Below are 16,675 nucleotides of genomic sequence, written 5' to 3'. Positions count from 1 at the left end.
CCTTGTCTGTCAAATAAATAAATAAAATTTTAAAAATATATATGTTTGCATGGTTCAAAAGTTAAAGATGTAAGAGGAGTTTTCAAAGTACAGAGGAGGCTGAAATAGTGTAGGTATCAAAGTGCAGACAAGTGCTGATGTGTGATTTTTTTACTATGAATTTAAAATTTCTTAGTTAGCTTCCTTAGTTCAGCCTCTTACTTGCTTTCAAAAGTTGAATGGTTCCATATTCCCTTCTCTAGCAAATGTAACTGTCCTTTTTGAGTTTTATTACTCTCTGCATTATGTTCCCCATAACCTACTCCACATAATTCTCCACAGCGACTTCCGTCTCTGACCTGTCCCTGTTCCAACCTCTCCACTCCCATCTTCCACAACCACCTGCTCTTGTTTGTTTCTCTTTCTTAGTTGAACACAGAACACACTCTCCTCTTCTTATCCACACTAAAGAAGAACTGAAGGCTGAATGTGACAAGAATCCTCCCTGTTCCCGGGTTGGTCCTCACTGACTCTTCCTCTTCTCTGAATTCCCACAATACTAAGAATAGTCATCACATAATCCAGACCACTTACCACAAGTCCTTGTGAACTTTTTTCTCTACAGATTTTCTAATTCAATGGAAGATAAGATCTCCTTGAAGATCCTCAAAGCGCTTAACACTCAGTAAAAATGAATGCATGAAACCTAAGTAAACGTGTGTATCTTAGTTAAATGTGTACTTACATAACTGCTAATTTGCAAAGCTATTATTAGTCATCTTAATTGCATTTTCTTCTCAAAATTATCATGAAAACCCTCAACTTTGTATAGACGAGTATGTTTTTTTAATGACAATATAAGATGGTATATTAGAAATACTTGAACGGTACCAAGAGAAAGTCTTTGAGTGTTTCTTCAAACAACTGTCTGACCTCGCCCAAATCACTTAGGCTCTCTAAGTCTCAACTTTTTCCATCTAAAGAAATGGGGATGGGCCAATTTTACTGAAATGTGATGAGAATTAAATAACAATGCATGCAAAATTCTTAGCGTACTTTTGGGAACATGGTAAAATCTTAAAATATGTTAGGAAGTAAAGAGAATATTGGATGGGAGGGGGGTTTTGAGCATGAGAAAAAAAAATCAGGACCAAGTGGTTTTGAGCTCATGTGACTAGTGTTTGTCACAAATAGGTAAGTCAGATCAGTTAGGTCAAGAGGGGGTGCAGGGCACTAAGTTAGGACAAGGTAATGAAATTTATCTTATGTATACAAACATAAAACCAAATAGATCACAAGGCCTTTTGGGCTACAAGCTTACAGAACTTGGTACAGTGTCTAAGATACAAAGATATATGATAAAGTCTGTGAATATTGTCAAAAGCATGGAAAATTAAAAAAAAAATCAATGCTATACATAGGAGTGCTTCTCTACATTTTTGATCTTTCCCGTTTCCCTAGATTCGTACCTCTATACATCTTACTATTAATAGAACTTGTTTGTATGTGTTTACCCTGACAATTTAACAAGCCTATATTGAGCATCTTTTAATTTCAAGCACTGTGTGGCAAAGTCTAATGGTGATGGTGGGAGATATGGTATTTTAAGAAAATAACAGACTTCGTCCTTCAAAGGATCTCACAGTTCAAGGATAAAGGAATTGTAAGAATAATAGAAAACAGACCCTTGTATAATAAGAGTTCAAGATGCAATGGAAGTTTAGGAGCAACTCACTCTAATTAGGAAGAAGGGAAATAAAGAAAATAACACAAGAAAACAACCCAAGAATTCTCAACTGATATTTATAGGAGGCCAAGGAAGCTGAGGAAAGTGTCTTTGGACTGGGGGAAGTGTCTGGGGTATGGTGTAATAAATAATCTGGGTCAATGAATTGATAATACAAGGAGAAGGCTAATCTAGGAAGGGTTGAATCTGTGATGGTGGAGGACATACCAGACTAAGGAGACAGATTTATTCTGAATCCAATGGGAGTCTTCCAAGGTTCTTAGAAGAGTGATGACTGATACAAGATACAAGAAAGTTACACTGGCAATAGAAAAAAATGAAACTAGGTAAAGTAGATGTGAGTTTGTTTTTAATTATCTCATTTCTATTACCTTTTGAAAGTTTACAGTAGTTAAAGTATCTTTGATTCTATGTATGTAGGTTAAAAAAATAATTTTCTTTCATAAAATAGAGGAACAATCAATTTTACCACCAAGTAAAAATTACAACTGGAATTCTTTTCTAAATTAGTCCAAAGTGGCATTTTAGGAACTTAGTTCTAGGCTGCTGCAGTGACACCATGACAAACCAAAGTGCAGGGTAGGGTCTGGTTTTGTTTCAGTCTTCTTCTCAATATCCAATGCTCAAGGATTAAGTTCTGGAACTGTTCGAGTTGTAAGGCAGAGATCTGCACCCCTGAGACCCAGGAATAAACCCCATTTGATTGTGGTGAAAAATTTAATAATTATTAATAAATAAAAATAATTAATAAATTAATAATTTAATGTACTGTTGAATTCAATTTGCTAGTATTTTATTAAAAGTGTTGCATCCAGGTTCATTAGTATATTGGCTTCTTATTCTCCTTTTCAGTGGGGTCTTTGCCTGGTTTTGGAATTAAGGTAATGCTGGCTTTGTAGAATGAGTTTTTAAGTTTTCTTTCCATTTCTATTTTTTGGAATAGTTTGAGAAGAATAGGTATTAACTCTTCTTTAAATGTATGGTAGAATTCTCCAGGGAAGTCATCTGGCCCAGAGCTTTTATTTGTTGGGAGATTTTTGATTACTGATTCAATTTCTTTGCAGGTTATGAGTCTGTCCAAATTTTCTGTTTCTACCTGGTTCAGTTTTGGCAGTTTGTAAGTTTATAGGAATTTGTCCATTTCTTCCAGGTTGCCCAGTTTGTTGCTGTATACATTTTCATAATATTCTCTTATATAATTGAACTGTTTGGATTCCACCACAGGTATGCTCCTTGGGTTGCATGCTGGAGGGTGAGGCACGTTTTGCCAGACCCATGTCGACTACCTAGTAGTCATCAAGGTCAAAAAATTTATCATCTCCTCCTTGGTATTCCATTCTCTGGAAATCTACTTGGTACTGCAAGATAACCTCCATTTCTACCAAATCCCTTCACAAACTGAGATCCTTCTTGAGACTTATCTGTGACGATCCAATACAGCACTGGATTTTTTATAGTTGTTAGCAAACCATTCCAGCAGGGGTGTGCTCTCAATCAGCTCATGTTCTTGTCTGGTCTCTTTGTCTGTGAAATGAGATTTATCCTTTTCTTGCTCTGGAGTTAGATAATTTTTTCCTCTTTGTGCTTTGGCAATGAAGACTGTATCTCATTATATCCAGACTTTCATAGACTATTAGAATATCTACAACTTCCATTTCTAAAGTCTTTAGTGTATCTTGAACTCCGAAAACAGTACTTGCCTGTGTCCTGGCTGATTTCATCAAAATCTTCTCTTGAATGAATTTCACGTTGGAGAGGGCTTCAGTACATAATAGCTTGGTTGAATCTATTTTCACAAACATAGGAAATATCAACTAATTTTAAAACTTTTGATTGCAACCTCTGATCAAACATATCAGATTGATTTAGTTCAGTTTTAAAGTCAGCTGATTTAGCTAAAACCAGACCAGCCACATTCACTTTGTCCCCAGAAATAAGCAGCTGAACAGCAGTCTCAGCTACTTTCTGAACATAGCTACGTCACTTTTCCACTCTTAAAAGAGCAAAACACAAGGCTGATTGACTTCCTCTACCATGTTTCTTTGGGAGATCCACAGTGAATTTGTGCACGACTTCTCTGGTGTTTCCTTGGAGTGTGCCAAAAAGTGCACCACTACCATCTATTACAATGAAGCCAAATTTGCTGTCATCCAAAAGGAGCACTGTGAGAACCTCTGTATGGAATTTGTTGTCACACAAATACAATGATGTGTTAATTGGTTTGAAAGGTTCAAAGTCAATGTTGACTTTCTTTTCCTCTCCTCCTTCTGTGACAATTGTACCCCAGTAAACACCCAGGCCATTTGGAGGTACTTTGTTTAAAGCTTGTGTATCTGTTGTACAGATGTAATGGCTCCCAGAACTAAAAGACATTTTACTTGGGACTTAATGTTAGATACAGTTCCAAACTCATCTGCTAACATTTTTGCAGCTGGTGGAATCTGGTCTTTGGGAGGAATAATCAATGATATCATGCTTGTCCCATTGCTGTGGGCTGCCTCCAAGCTCCTGATGAGCTTCTTGATCTTCCAGACCTCCATGTTCCTGTTGGCAGCACTGAGGTCATCTGCCATCTCTCTTCCCTAAAGGCCTAAGCCTTTAGGGTTGCTACTTCCTGGCAGTGGCTCTGAGATTTTTTTTTTTTTTAAGATTTTTATTTATTTATTTGAGAGAAAGAGAACAAGCAAGCAGGGTGAGAGGCAGAGAGGGAGGGAGAGAGAGAATCCTAAGCAGACTCCAAGCTGAGTGTAGAGCCTGACTAGGGGCCCCATCTCATGACCCTGAAGATCATGACCCTGATATCATGATCTGAGCCAGAACCAAGAGTCAGATGCTTAACCAACTGAGCCCCTCAAGGGCTCCTAGATGTGAGATTTTTACAATCATCTACAGGTGAATTTATATTAAGGAACTGGGGGAAAGGAGAGAAAGAACCTGTGAAACATTAGGAAAAAAATGTTTACAGGATTAGATATAAGATGGGATATGAAAGGGAAAAAACTCACGATGACTAGGTTTTGAATTTGAATAAGTATGGCTATTACATTCTATGAGACAGGGAACACAGGAGGAGGAACCAGTTGACAGGGAAGGGGAGAATAAGAAAAGTAATTCTGACTGGGAAATAATGAAGGTAGAGAGAAAAGAACTAATGGCTAGTGTCCGTAGACTGCTGACCATGTCCTGACCCAGCAGGGTTCTCTCTTCCACTGGTTATCTCACCTCAGGCTGGGGAGGAGGTGCCTTGGGGCATCTTGGTAGACATGTGGAGTTTGACCCTCGTTAGACATAAGTCCGTGGCTCTGAAGAAAGGTAAGGGCTGGAAACAAAAACTGGTTTCCTTATACACAACTCTCCAGGAACAGCAAGTTGAGAAAGAAATAGGGAGCAGACTCAAGGATAATCCAAAGCACTTTTTTTTTTTAATTGGAAAAGAAATTGGCTTTTTGATGAACTCTGACTCCTGGATCTTCATTTAAGTTTGTTTTAGAGAACACTGTTCTTGGTGTCTGCTTCACACCCACTCTTACATATTCTCTCCTGAACCATGGAGGCTAGAAAGCTGAAAACCGTGACTTCCCAAACTCTATTAGCAGCTAAGTTTTGCCAACAGGAGGCATAAGAATAGGCTTAAAAGTTGGGAGAGACTGTTTTGTTTTGTTTTGATGGCGGCTCCGGTAGTTTCAGCAGTGGTGGTAACTCCGGGCAGAGGCAGCTGGGCTGGTTGGAGCATCGGCTCCAGGGCTTTGGGCAGAGCGCCCTTCCTCCTTTTGCACCACTGGGCCTTATCACAATTTTGTGAAAATTTTCCTGTGTGAAATGCGTTGCTGTTTAAAATACCTGGAGTTGGGGTGCCTGGGTGGTTCAGTCTGTTAAGTATCCGATTCTTGATTATGGCTCAGGTCATGATCTCAGGGTCATGAAACTGAGCCCCTCATGGGGCTCCCGAATAAAATAAAATAAAATAAAATAAAATAAAATAAAATAAAATAAAATAAAACACCTAGAGTGATTTTAGTTGTAGAAAATGAGTGATACCACATATAGGAAAAATGTAAGGCTAGAAACAATCTATCTCACCTATCCCTTTAAAAAGAAAAGCAATAGGAGGTGACTAAACAAATGTGACCATATTCTAAGTTTCCTTATACAGGACATGAAACTCCAAGCTTATTCAATGAATGCCTTTTGAACTAACTGATTTAATGGAGTTAAAATAATGAAACAAAAGCTTCCAGAGGTCCTTTTGGTAAAGAAACCCAGAAGGGAGTTGGAATGCCCTATAGGAAGAGATAATCACATTTCTGTGCCATAGACTAAGCTCCAAACCAAACCGTATGATCTCCAAGTGCACCGACAGCTTACTACAGAGCTGAGTAACACACCCCTCAGGGGAAACCAGTAATTGAACATGAACTAGCTATTGATACAAATAATGATTACTATAATACAAATTACCCAAATTTTAGAGCATTAGCCATCTACCTAGCAATATACAAAACACTTAGCATATTTCTTTTCATTTCATCTTCAAAATATTTTATAAGGCTGACACAATTATTTCCCTCACTTTAGCCCCAGATGAAGAAACCAAGACTTGGAGAAATTAAGTGATTTGTCCAAGGTCATACAGATAGAAGTGGGTAGAACATGAATAATTTGCGATTTTAGAGGATGGACACTTTCTAAAGAAAGAAGAAATATGGAGAAAAACAATGCCTGACAGACCGAGTAAATTGGCCTTAAATTACTATTAAGTCAAAACTAAAGCATGCTACATAACAATTTTGGGGTGTAAAGAAATTGTTTTTGGGAGAGCTATTCAAAGCTAGGATGCCATGTGAATTGTACAAAATACATAAAATTGCCTCTAACCAAAAATGTCAGGAATCTGCTTTTTTAGAATAATCTATGTTATTTCTTCTCCGATTGGCCTGGAACCACTCTCTTAGGCAATATTTCAATGACAAAGAGATTGTTCCTGAATGTGGCAGGGAAAAAGCCATCATTGCGGGAGGAAGAGAAATAGAGTGTTCTTTCCCTGAAGAATAAAAAAGTACTAAAATCTTTCCAGGCACGGCTATCCATTATGTGAAGCACTGACAGGGAATATAAATGGAGACTAGAAAGGAAAGGGACTGAATTTAAGGTGACCTAATTCCTGCTGGAGTTTTATTGATTGAACACTGACCTATGGAGATTTAAAGTCATTTTCATCTTCATTCACATAGTGCATATGACTAGACACAGATACATCCCAAAACACATATTTAAATGAATACATGTTTTCATATGTGAGAGAGTAGTTATCAGACTGGGTTGAGCAGAGATGAAGTGACAGCAGGAATGTGGAAACCAGAGGGTGGTGGGGGGGGGGGGGTGGTGGGCAAAGAGGAAGTGAGTAATGAGAGGAGATAAGAGGAGAGAATCAAGGACTATTCCAGGGGCACTGGGGAGACAGCATAACATTTATTTATAGAGTATAGTTGAGTTTGCAAAATAATGTGCCTTTTGATTCTAATTTAGGAGCTATGTACTAAGATTTTTCTAAAGATCACAGATAAATGAAAATGAGCTTCAAAGCAGCTCAATGATTTTCCGGGGGTCTCAGAGCTTTTGAGAACTAAAGCTGGGGCTTGGGACCCAGAGCTGACACTTTCGTCCTCGAAAGCCAAATCTGTAAATATAAATGAAGAATCAGAGGGCAAATCATGGCACTTTTATGAAATGCAGGTTTAAAAAAATGTAAACACATTGGGATCTCTAAAAGGCGTTCTAAAGTTTTAGAAGAAGAGTTAAGTCCGAAACGACTGTGTACCTCACTACTGATAATCCAGCTCCGACGTAATTTAGCACCGGTTTTGATACTTCTTCTGCATCCATTCCAAACCAGCCAAACCTGGAATTGAGAAAGCTGCATCAGCGTAGCGATTTTTGAAAATGTGTTCATCACAGTGTTCAAGAACATGGACTCAGGGTCAGATTCCTGGATTCAAATCCTACATCCCTCTCTTACTAACTGTGACTTGAACATCTCTTTGCGTGCCTCAATTCCTCATGTTTAAAATGGGATACCTATAAGGTAGTATAATTGTCATATATATATCCCTTTCTTCTTATGCAGATATCTAAAATGAGTTAGTATACATAGTATTCTTGCTAGTGTCCTTTCTTATTAAGATTAAGGAAGAAGGAAAACAAAATACATTAGTGGCTAAGTGAATCCTAATTAATTGGCTGCAATTTTGTACAGTGTTTATTGAGACAGACGTTTAAGTAACTGCTTGGTTAAAGATCACAACGTTTTGGCATCACCTTTTTTTTTTTTCTTAATGCCTTGACATCAACTGTAGCATTTGTTACTAACAATTACTGTTGGCACTGTTGCCCATTCAGGGCAAGAATGAAAGAGGCAAGTAGAAGAAGCAAAAGAAAATAGCACCTGTAAGAAGCTGGTGGAGAAGGGGAAAGGCCAGGAAAGAACAGATTGGAAGTTAATTTGTTTTATTATTACTGAGGTTGTTATAATGCTTTGGGAGGGAAGAGGAGCCCCCAAATTAAGGTAAGAGTGACACCCTCCTTTCTATTCCTTTTCCCAAACTCCACTTGAGTGTTAATTTTGAATACCGAACAAGGGCAGCACAATCAAATAGAAGTTTCTATGATAATGGGGGGGGGGTCTTCTATAGGTGCCCAGTGTAACAGGGTAGTTTCTGGCCATCTGTGGCTATTGAACACTTGATCTATGAGCAGTGCAGTGTGGAAGTGAATATTTAATTTTATCAAATTTTAATTTAACTTGAAATATAAATGGACACCATGTGGCTTATGGTGACCCTGCTGGACCCCTCTAGAGCTGGGGCTGCCAGGGGCTAGAGAGTAGGTATTTTAGGCTTTGTGGGCCAGATGATCTCTTGCAATTACCCGGCTCTGCCACTATAGTGTCAAAGCCGCCAGAGACAATACGAAATGGATGGGTTTGGTTGTGTTCCAAAAAACTTTATTTACAAAAGTGGCTGGGAAGGTGGGGCATGGTTTTTTGACCATGGCCCAGGCTCCAGAAGGAATATGTGCTTTAGAACTAGAAGACCTGGGTTTGAAGCCTAGCTTATTCATTCCATGACATTCAGCAAGTTACTCAGTCTCTTTGTCTCTCAGCTCTCTTATAAGGTAGTGTTTACCTCATGTTTGTGAAAATGAGAGGAGAATTATGCATATAACATGTCCAAGAAATTGTCACACAATAAAAAAGGAAAATACACTTCAGTTTCCCTCCTCTCTTCCTTCTTCTGTTCTGAGGCGCTAATTTTTTACTGTATCTTAACCAAATATTGAGATGGGATATTAGAATTTCAGGCAAATAATAATTAAAAGTAGCATATTTCATGTGTATGTCTTACAGCTATAATCTCTGTGAGGGTAATAATCAGGTTATTCCCCTCAGCTAGCCCAATCCCTAGGACTTGCCTTACATCAGTGTAGAGAATCTTAGTTGAAATTGCTTTGTGTTACCTTGAGCTTGCCCAGCCAGTTAAGGTATTAAATGATCCCCAGATTAAGATTCCAAGGCCTAAACCAATGGTTTTGATAATTGGGACAACAGCAATGTTCCCTGGAGATAGAACATACAGAAAAAAATATGTTATTTCTAATACAAAAATAAATTTATAAATTGAATTAATTTTTTAAAAAAGATTTATTTATTTATTTGACAGAGGGAGAGATCACAAGTAGGCAGAGAGGCAGGCAGCGGGAGAGGGGGAAGCAAGCTCCCTGCTGAGCGGAGAGGCTATATCCCAGAACCCGGAGACATTACCTGAGCTGAAGCCACTGAGCCACCCAGGTGCCCCAAATTGAATTAATTTTTAACTTCAGATGAAGTTTATGGGATTTGGACAAATTTAGGAAAGCACAAGCACAATTCCTTGGTTTTTAAATAAAATAACTACACTTTTGGGCATTAAACTCAGGTTGATGATTGCTAAAAGAACTAGGCATAAAACAAAATCCTATAAAGAAAAATGATAAATTCACTCTTTGCCTAATTGCACCAACACTCTATCCTTAAAGTAGGTCTCTATTCTATAACTTCTTGTAGAAAGTTATATGATAACTTTCAATGATAAATCAGTGGTGACTGTCCTCTTAGACTTGAACCAGAGCCAAAGACCAGAAGTCTTTGGCCCAATATGGCACCAGACTATGCTCTCCCATGCTCACTGACGTACCTTCTAGAACCCTGTATTCAGGAAGATCACTCAAGGCCAAATGCATGATTTTTTTTTTTTTTTAATAGTTCTTAACCACTCAGCAGTCTGGCCTCGGTCCTGCAATCTTCTCTTGAAAGATTTCCTCTGGTGGCTTCCAAGATGCCTTCATTTCCTGATTCCTTCTTGTCTCTCTCTGTCACAGGCTACTCTTTCTTGTCATACTGTCTGGATCTAGGTGCCCCCTAAATATTTCCCCTTGAACACATTTTTTCTCTTGCTATATAGCCTTCTTTGGGCACTTGCCCTTTCAAGATTTCAGCTATCAATTAGAGACACATACTCCCAGTGCTATTGCTCTAGCCTGGACCTTCTCCACAGTTTTATTGTCTGTTCCCAACAAGAGATCTCCAACCAGATGTCCCCCAACGTGGGAACAACAGGAACTTCAGTCTCAAAAGGTCCCAAACTGAACTCATCATTTTTCTTTTTGGACACATACTTCTATTTTCATCATCTGTATCAGTGATACCACCACCCTCCTAATCACCTATGATAAAATCCCTACATCATCATTGGCTGCTCCCTTTCCTCTACTCCCCATCTCCATTCCATTACTATGACCTATAGCATCCACATCTGCAACATTTCCCAAATTACAACCCTCCCCACTGAATCCCAATAGAGCCTGCTGGGTAATTACAAATATTATAGTTGTTATAAAGAGCTATAGGATACAGTGAGCTTTCTGTTTCCCTCTCCCCATTAGATGTGATAAACATAATTGTACCAAGGTATAAATGAGGTATAATAATTTAAATTCCAGTGGAAATTTAAAAGTGAACTCTTTTGTCCTCCAACTCAGGAACTTCACTAAATCATTTAATTCTGCAGAGATTCAAATTTAGTGGGTACCCAATAAGTTTTTAATATTTTTAAATTTATTTGCTTTTAATCAAATTAACCTCAAAAAATCCTTGATACTTGGAAATCTTTTTTCTAAATAGAATAGAATTCTTCTGGGATATATTTATATTAATAGAAGAAAAACTGTCCTGATGGGCCAAAGGTATAAATTCCAGTTATATAATTTCAGATATTGATAAAGCAACAGAGGGAAGATTTTTGTTTGCCTTTTTTTTTTTTTGCCAATGCTTTTGAAATGAAAATGTGTCTGCCTACTTTTAAGAACAAGTCTTAAATACTATATTAGTAGAGACTACTATTTAAAAAAAATATTTTCCAATTAGCATAGAGAAAAGAAAGCCTGGAGCACTTAAACTAATATATGAGTCATGCTTGAACAGAAAGAGAGCAACTGAAACATTTTTGCTATAATTTTTATCAGGAACTAAGAAAGAAATCATTAAGAGGAAAAAGTCAGCAAATGTACCCAAAATATTTATTGAGCATCTGAATGAAATGAATTTCTAGTATCTATGTCTACGGATTATTCAGAATTGCTGTTTGTGCTATCTCTTTTTATTATGAACCAGAGTTATTTTGGTCATAGTATTAAGTGATTACCAAATAAATTAAATCATGCATTACCTGTTGCCCAAATGCAGCCGCCAACCATTGCAAAAGGCCAAAATTTAGGGCAATGTAATATCAGATTGACCATCACGGCAATCAACCATATGGCAGCACACAGTACCCACTGGAGAAACATTCCTGGAAATAAAAGAAATCGGTTACAGTGGTTCAAACTGATTTGAGTAAATTAACCCTTAGGGGTATCAAAGCAATATTATTAGAGGAATGGTCACCACTTACTGAATGCCTATAAGGTATTTTCTACACGTAATGTAATTTTTACAATTACTATGCATCATAGTTAACCCTAGTTTAAAGACGGAGAAAATGAATGTGAGATGAAGCAACGTGTCTCAACAGCTAACGGTTTGTAGAGCTGGAATTTACTCCAGAGTTTGCCAAGGACAGTGCATTCCTGCTTAACATTCTTTTGTTTGTTTCACCTGTTAGACACTACACTTGATCTTAGCCAAAAGGCCGAGAAGCGATCACCTGTTAGACAAATCAAGAATTTTCTACCGAAGAGTTTTGGTAAGCCCAAATCTATATATTTTTATTTGAATGCCACACCCAGTGCCTTCTTTCACCAAAACACAGCATTAAGAACTTCAGAATAGCACAATGGTAATTTAGACCATTCGGGATCATTTATACCACCTTTGGGATAATAACAAAGCCACTTATGGCCACAGGTAGACCCCTCACAGCTAGAGTTGAATGCCTGTGATGAGCCTGACAATCCAAACCTGAGAATTAGCATTCTGGGTTGGAGCACTCTCCTTTCTGTGCTCTGGGCTGCCAGCCAGTTAGCGGAAGATGACATGGTGATAGGAAGTCTAGCTGTACCAGACTTCTGTTCCTTCAAGGGTTTAGGGATTCCTAGGTTAAAGAAATAGTCAATATAGGAAGAAATACTAGGGCAGGGATAACTCAGTGTAGCACTTCTGACTCTACCTGTGGAAGATTTTTGCCTATTTCAATTCAATCTCATGGTGGAGGAGAGAGAGAAAAAAAAAAGTGGCTGTTAGCCCCTAGGGCAAAAAAGGAAGATCACAGAGATGAAAGCGAACTTCATCTTACAGGTTCTTCATTTTACAAGTTCTTCATTTTACAATTCAGAACTGAGAACAGAAGAGCTGGTGAGACTTGTCCAGGATCACAGTTGTTGGGAGATACCTGAAAACCAGTTCCTCTACCCCTTGCTATAGATTTTGTTCTTCTTTTAGTAGTTTCCATTTCCATCCTAATTCCAAAGAAAAAGAGGAGAAAAGCTCTGGGGGAAAAGATTTGTAATTCTATTAAGTAGTAGCAAGACAAAAGGAACAGAGGTGATAAAGTAAGGTCTTCCCACCAGGTGTTCAGCATAACATCTGAACGTCTTCTTCTCCTGGCTATTTACAGGCAGGTGGATTAAAAAACAAAAAACAAACAATAAACCTCCTGCTTCACTTTCCTGACGTTCACATTACAGTCAGGTCAACTTTAACATACCACGTGCATTCCTAAAAACACCGCACTATGCAAAATCACATAATAAAAACCACAGTTTTTATGTGGAAAAGGGAACAACACTCAAAAAACATTTCATCAACAATGTGTTTAAAGAAAAAGACAGGAACCTAGTTAAAAAAAAAAAGACAGGAACCCAATTTTAAAAAAAAGTACAGTTTTACACTGGCTAAGTGTTTAAATTCACAAGTATTACAATAAATATGGCACCTCAACTTGAAAAAGACTTGAAGGTTGCTTATGGAAGTGGGCATCAGAAGTGAGGCAGTTTGGAGCTATTGTGAAGCTGGTGGATGGGGGGATCCTAATACCAGATGTGAACAGGTGTGGTACTGAGGGAGCCTTGGAATGTTGAGGGGTGTGTGAGCAAGCACATCTCATGCTTTCCTATGTACCTTTATTCTTCTGGGTGCCATTTTCTGTGCTCACCTAGTGTTGTATCAGAATCAAAATGGCACATAAGCACAAAATCCATGTTGTGCTCAAACTGTTCTCTATTATATGAAGTATTTTTGCAATTTGCGTTTTCAAAACAAGTGTATATTGGTAGAACTGACTAACTTTCTTCTTCTGTAAACATAATAGATAAGGCTAAACGTCTTTCCTGATAGTCACTCTCCCAGCTTTACCGTGAAACACAACCTTAAGACTAATCTATACTGACTAAATCTCAGAAAAAATGAAATGAGCATTATCGAAGGATTTATTCATAAGTTCTATTCATGTGGTGCCAGGTGGAAGAAAATTTGTAGCCATCATTAAAAACAAACAAACAACAGCAAAAAAAAAAAAAAACAAAAAAAAAAAACACACACACACACACAAAAACCACCAAAAAAGAGAACTTCACATTTATACATCATTTAAAGTTAACTATGAAGGAAGAATAATTACCATCACCAGTATCGTATTTTTTAAGTGGTACAAAGTTTGAGCCAAACAAAAGGACAGCTACAGAAGAGGACACAAAACCAACGGTCAGGTCTGTTCCGTTACTGCTCATGGTTCCAGTACTGCCTGGGAGTGAGCTGGTTCACTTTGCACTTGATGTCCTTTTCAAGAGCTTCTGAAATAAAATAAAAATAAAACCAGTAAGAAGTTGTGAGACGATGAATAAATTGTGATTACTATGTGATATTTATTGAGCTTTTCAAAAAGTAATGCTAAAATTCCTTCTTCCAGATAAAAAGTTAGGACACTATGAAATTATGTATTATGTTCATACTTCATGTTCATTTGTTTTTTTCTTTTATTTTACCAACAAATAGTTTTTGATCATTAATCTACAATTAAAAAAAACAACTTTGTCTTCAGAGCTTGAAAATCTAACTTCCAAAATCTGGAGACAATTGTTTTTTTTTTTTAAGATTCATTCACTGATTTGAGAAAAAGAGAGAGAGTGGGGATGAGGGGGAGAGGAGAGAGAGAGAGAGTATCCTAAAGCAGCCTCCCCACTGAGCTCAGAGCCCAACTCAGGGCTCCATCCCAGGACCCCAAGATCACAAACTGAGCTGAAACCAATAGCTGGATGCTTAACAAACTGAGCCAACCAGGCACTTCTGCAGATAATTCTTATTATATTATAAAAAAATTCTCTTGTGTACATGGACTGGCATAATAAAAGATTTGTGGTGGACCAAGACTCAATTTACTTCAAACGGTTGTTGTGACAATTAAAAATGAAATGACAATTAATGACAATTAAAAATGTGAAGACTTTCAGAACTTACAGTCTGGGGAGCCTGGGCTGCTCAGTTGTTTAAGCATCTGACTTTTGATTTCAGCTGAGGTCATGATCTCAGGGTTATGAGATCGAGTCCCATTTGGGGCTCTGCCTTAGGCATGGATCCTGTTTGAAATTCTCCTTCTGCCCCTGCCCCTCTTTTTTTATATAAATATATAAAAAAAGAACTATCAGTGCTTCAAAAGCAAAAGCTTTTAAAAAATTTCAGATAGTTGCTTAAGGGCTGTGGGAGGCCATGGTAAGCCTTGAGATGAGGACCAAACCAGGCCCTGACTTGTGCCTCCTTTAAAGGCTGAATAGCCGAACAAAAGGGTTGGGTCGATAAAATTGAGTAGCACTGAGAAAGGGTCTGTGCTCTGTGTTGTGCACTCACCTACATGACTTACCACACGTTTGCTAGTCAGATAGCGAGGATTTGGCCAGGGTCAGAAATTCTTGGCTGGTCCTTGTGGCCTTGCACGGGCCATAGACTACACCACTGTAAGACTGTGCTGTGCTTACGCAAACTGTCTTGAGTGGCCTTGAAGTCAGTACATCTGGCACTAGAGGGTCTGCTATTGGTGCTTGGGAAAGAGATAATAAGAAAGCTTGAAGGATTTTCTGTGCATGTTGCAAACACTTTAGTAATCAGCTAAAAATAGATACTTTCTTATGATTGTTTCTGTTAGCTATATAATGCCTCGCAGCCTTGAATAAAATCGCACTATTGGGCATCCTCCTTGGTGCTCCTCCTGCCCCCATCTCTTTGTCTCTTGATTTCTTTTCACCATCCTCTTACCCTCACGTTCCTGGTCGATTGTTGTGCCGGCCGCGACAAAGGGCACGTGTAGATTGTGTTGCTGCTATAGATTCAGGGATTACGTACAGACAAAGGCACTGTCCCCATCGGTAGTACCCTCATGGTGTGTATTAGTTGAAGTAGTTCATGAAACCTTATATCTTTATGACTTAAAAAGAAAAATAACTAAACAGATAAAAGAATCCTTTAAAGATCTCTTAAAGAATTTCTTAAATCTTTTCAAGGTTTAGGTCCTTGAGATATCCCTTCAGGAACCTCGTAAGCTCTTTTTTTTTTAAACATTTTTTCTTTAAAGATTTTATTTGTCAGAGAGAGAGAGAGAGAGAGCACACAAGCAGGGGGAGTGGCAGGCAGAGGGAAAAACAGGCTCCCTGCTGAGCAAGGAGCCTGATGCCGAACTTGATCCCAGGCCACCCTGAGGGTTGATGGAGGGAGGTGGGTGGGGGGGGTGACAAACGGGCGATGTTAAGGAGGATACTTGTGATGAGCTCTAGGTGTTATATGTAAGTGATGAATTACTAAATTCTACTCCTGAAGTCAATATTACAATATATGTCAATTAACTAGAATTTAAATAAAAATTTGGAAGGAAAAAAAAAAAGGAATCTCCTAAAATACAAGAATGACAGTGGTATGGGGCACAATACTATCACCTGGTCAGCAGAACAATGTGAGGCAGCTAAACATCTGCACAATCTGGTAGCCACTAGCCATATGTGGCTAACTAAATTTCCATTAAAATTAGGTAAAAAAAAAAATCAGTTCCTTAGCCAAGGTAATTAATATGAAATGCTTGATAGTCACATATAGCCAGTAGTTATCTGAACAATGCAGATGATAGAATATTTCCGATATTGGAGGTAGTTCTATTGGAGAGCCCTGCTAAGCTTATCAAAAAGTTCTGGTTCCCTTTAAAGAAAAGGATCCAAACCGCAAATAGCCAAGAATCAGACATTCTTCATAACATTAGAAAAGGCTATTGAATATAATTTACTCTTTTAGTTGTATAATCTACCTGAGGAAAAAATAACACAAATGAGTCATTTTATCATAAGAGGTAATCAGAATCTTCCCACAATATCATTTTGAAATCATATTTTGTGCACTGACTTTTTGGTTCACTTCATCTCCTTAAGCCCTCTGGAATGGAAGGT

General features: G+C 38.1%; 1 protein-coding gene and 1 pseudogene across 4 annotated transcripts in view; both read right to left on the bottom strand.

The window, feature by feature from the left end:
* TMEM144 (transmembrane protein 144) overlaps positions 1-16,675 on the bottom strand; it is a 50,580-nt gene that overhangs the window by 20,688 nt on the left and 13,217 nt on the right. For 2 of the 4 annotated variants that reach the window (XM_004777315.3, XM_004777313.3), the window contains 5 exons: positions 15,109-15,285; positions 13,873-14,044; positions 11,485-11,607; positions 9,239-9,338; positions 7,545-7,625 (listed from right to left, as the gene is read on the bottom strand). In XM_004777315.3, the coding sequence (XP_004777372.1) occupies positions 7,545-7,625; positions 9,239-9,338; positions 11,485-11,607; positions 13,873-13,981 (413 nt within the window). In that variant the 5' untranslated portion in view covers positions 13,982-14,044; positions 15,109-15,285. Of the gene's footprint in view, positions 1-7,544; positions 7,626-9,238; positions 9,339-11,484; positions 11,608-13,872; positions 14,045-15,095; positions 15,286-16,675 lie in introns of all 4 variants that reach the window. The other 2 variants (XM_004777314.3, XM_004777316.3) reach the window with 2 other exon arrangements.
* Positions 2,861-4,375, bottom strand: LOC101681518 (annotated as a pseudogene).

The sequence above is a fragment of the Mustela putorius genome, unplaced genomic scaffold, assembly GCF_011764305.1.
Source record: "Mustela putorius furo isolate JIRA1106 unplaced genomic scaffold, ASM1176430v1.1 tig00000056_pilon_pilon_pilon, whole genome shotgun sequence".
Taxonomy (NCBI): domain Eukaryota; kingdom Metazoa; phylum Chordata; class Mammalia; order Carnivora; family Mustelidae; genus Mustela; species Mustela putorius.
Note: the sequence above shows the minus strand (reverse complement) of the source record. Positions and strands in the feature narration are given on the sequence as shown.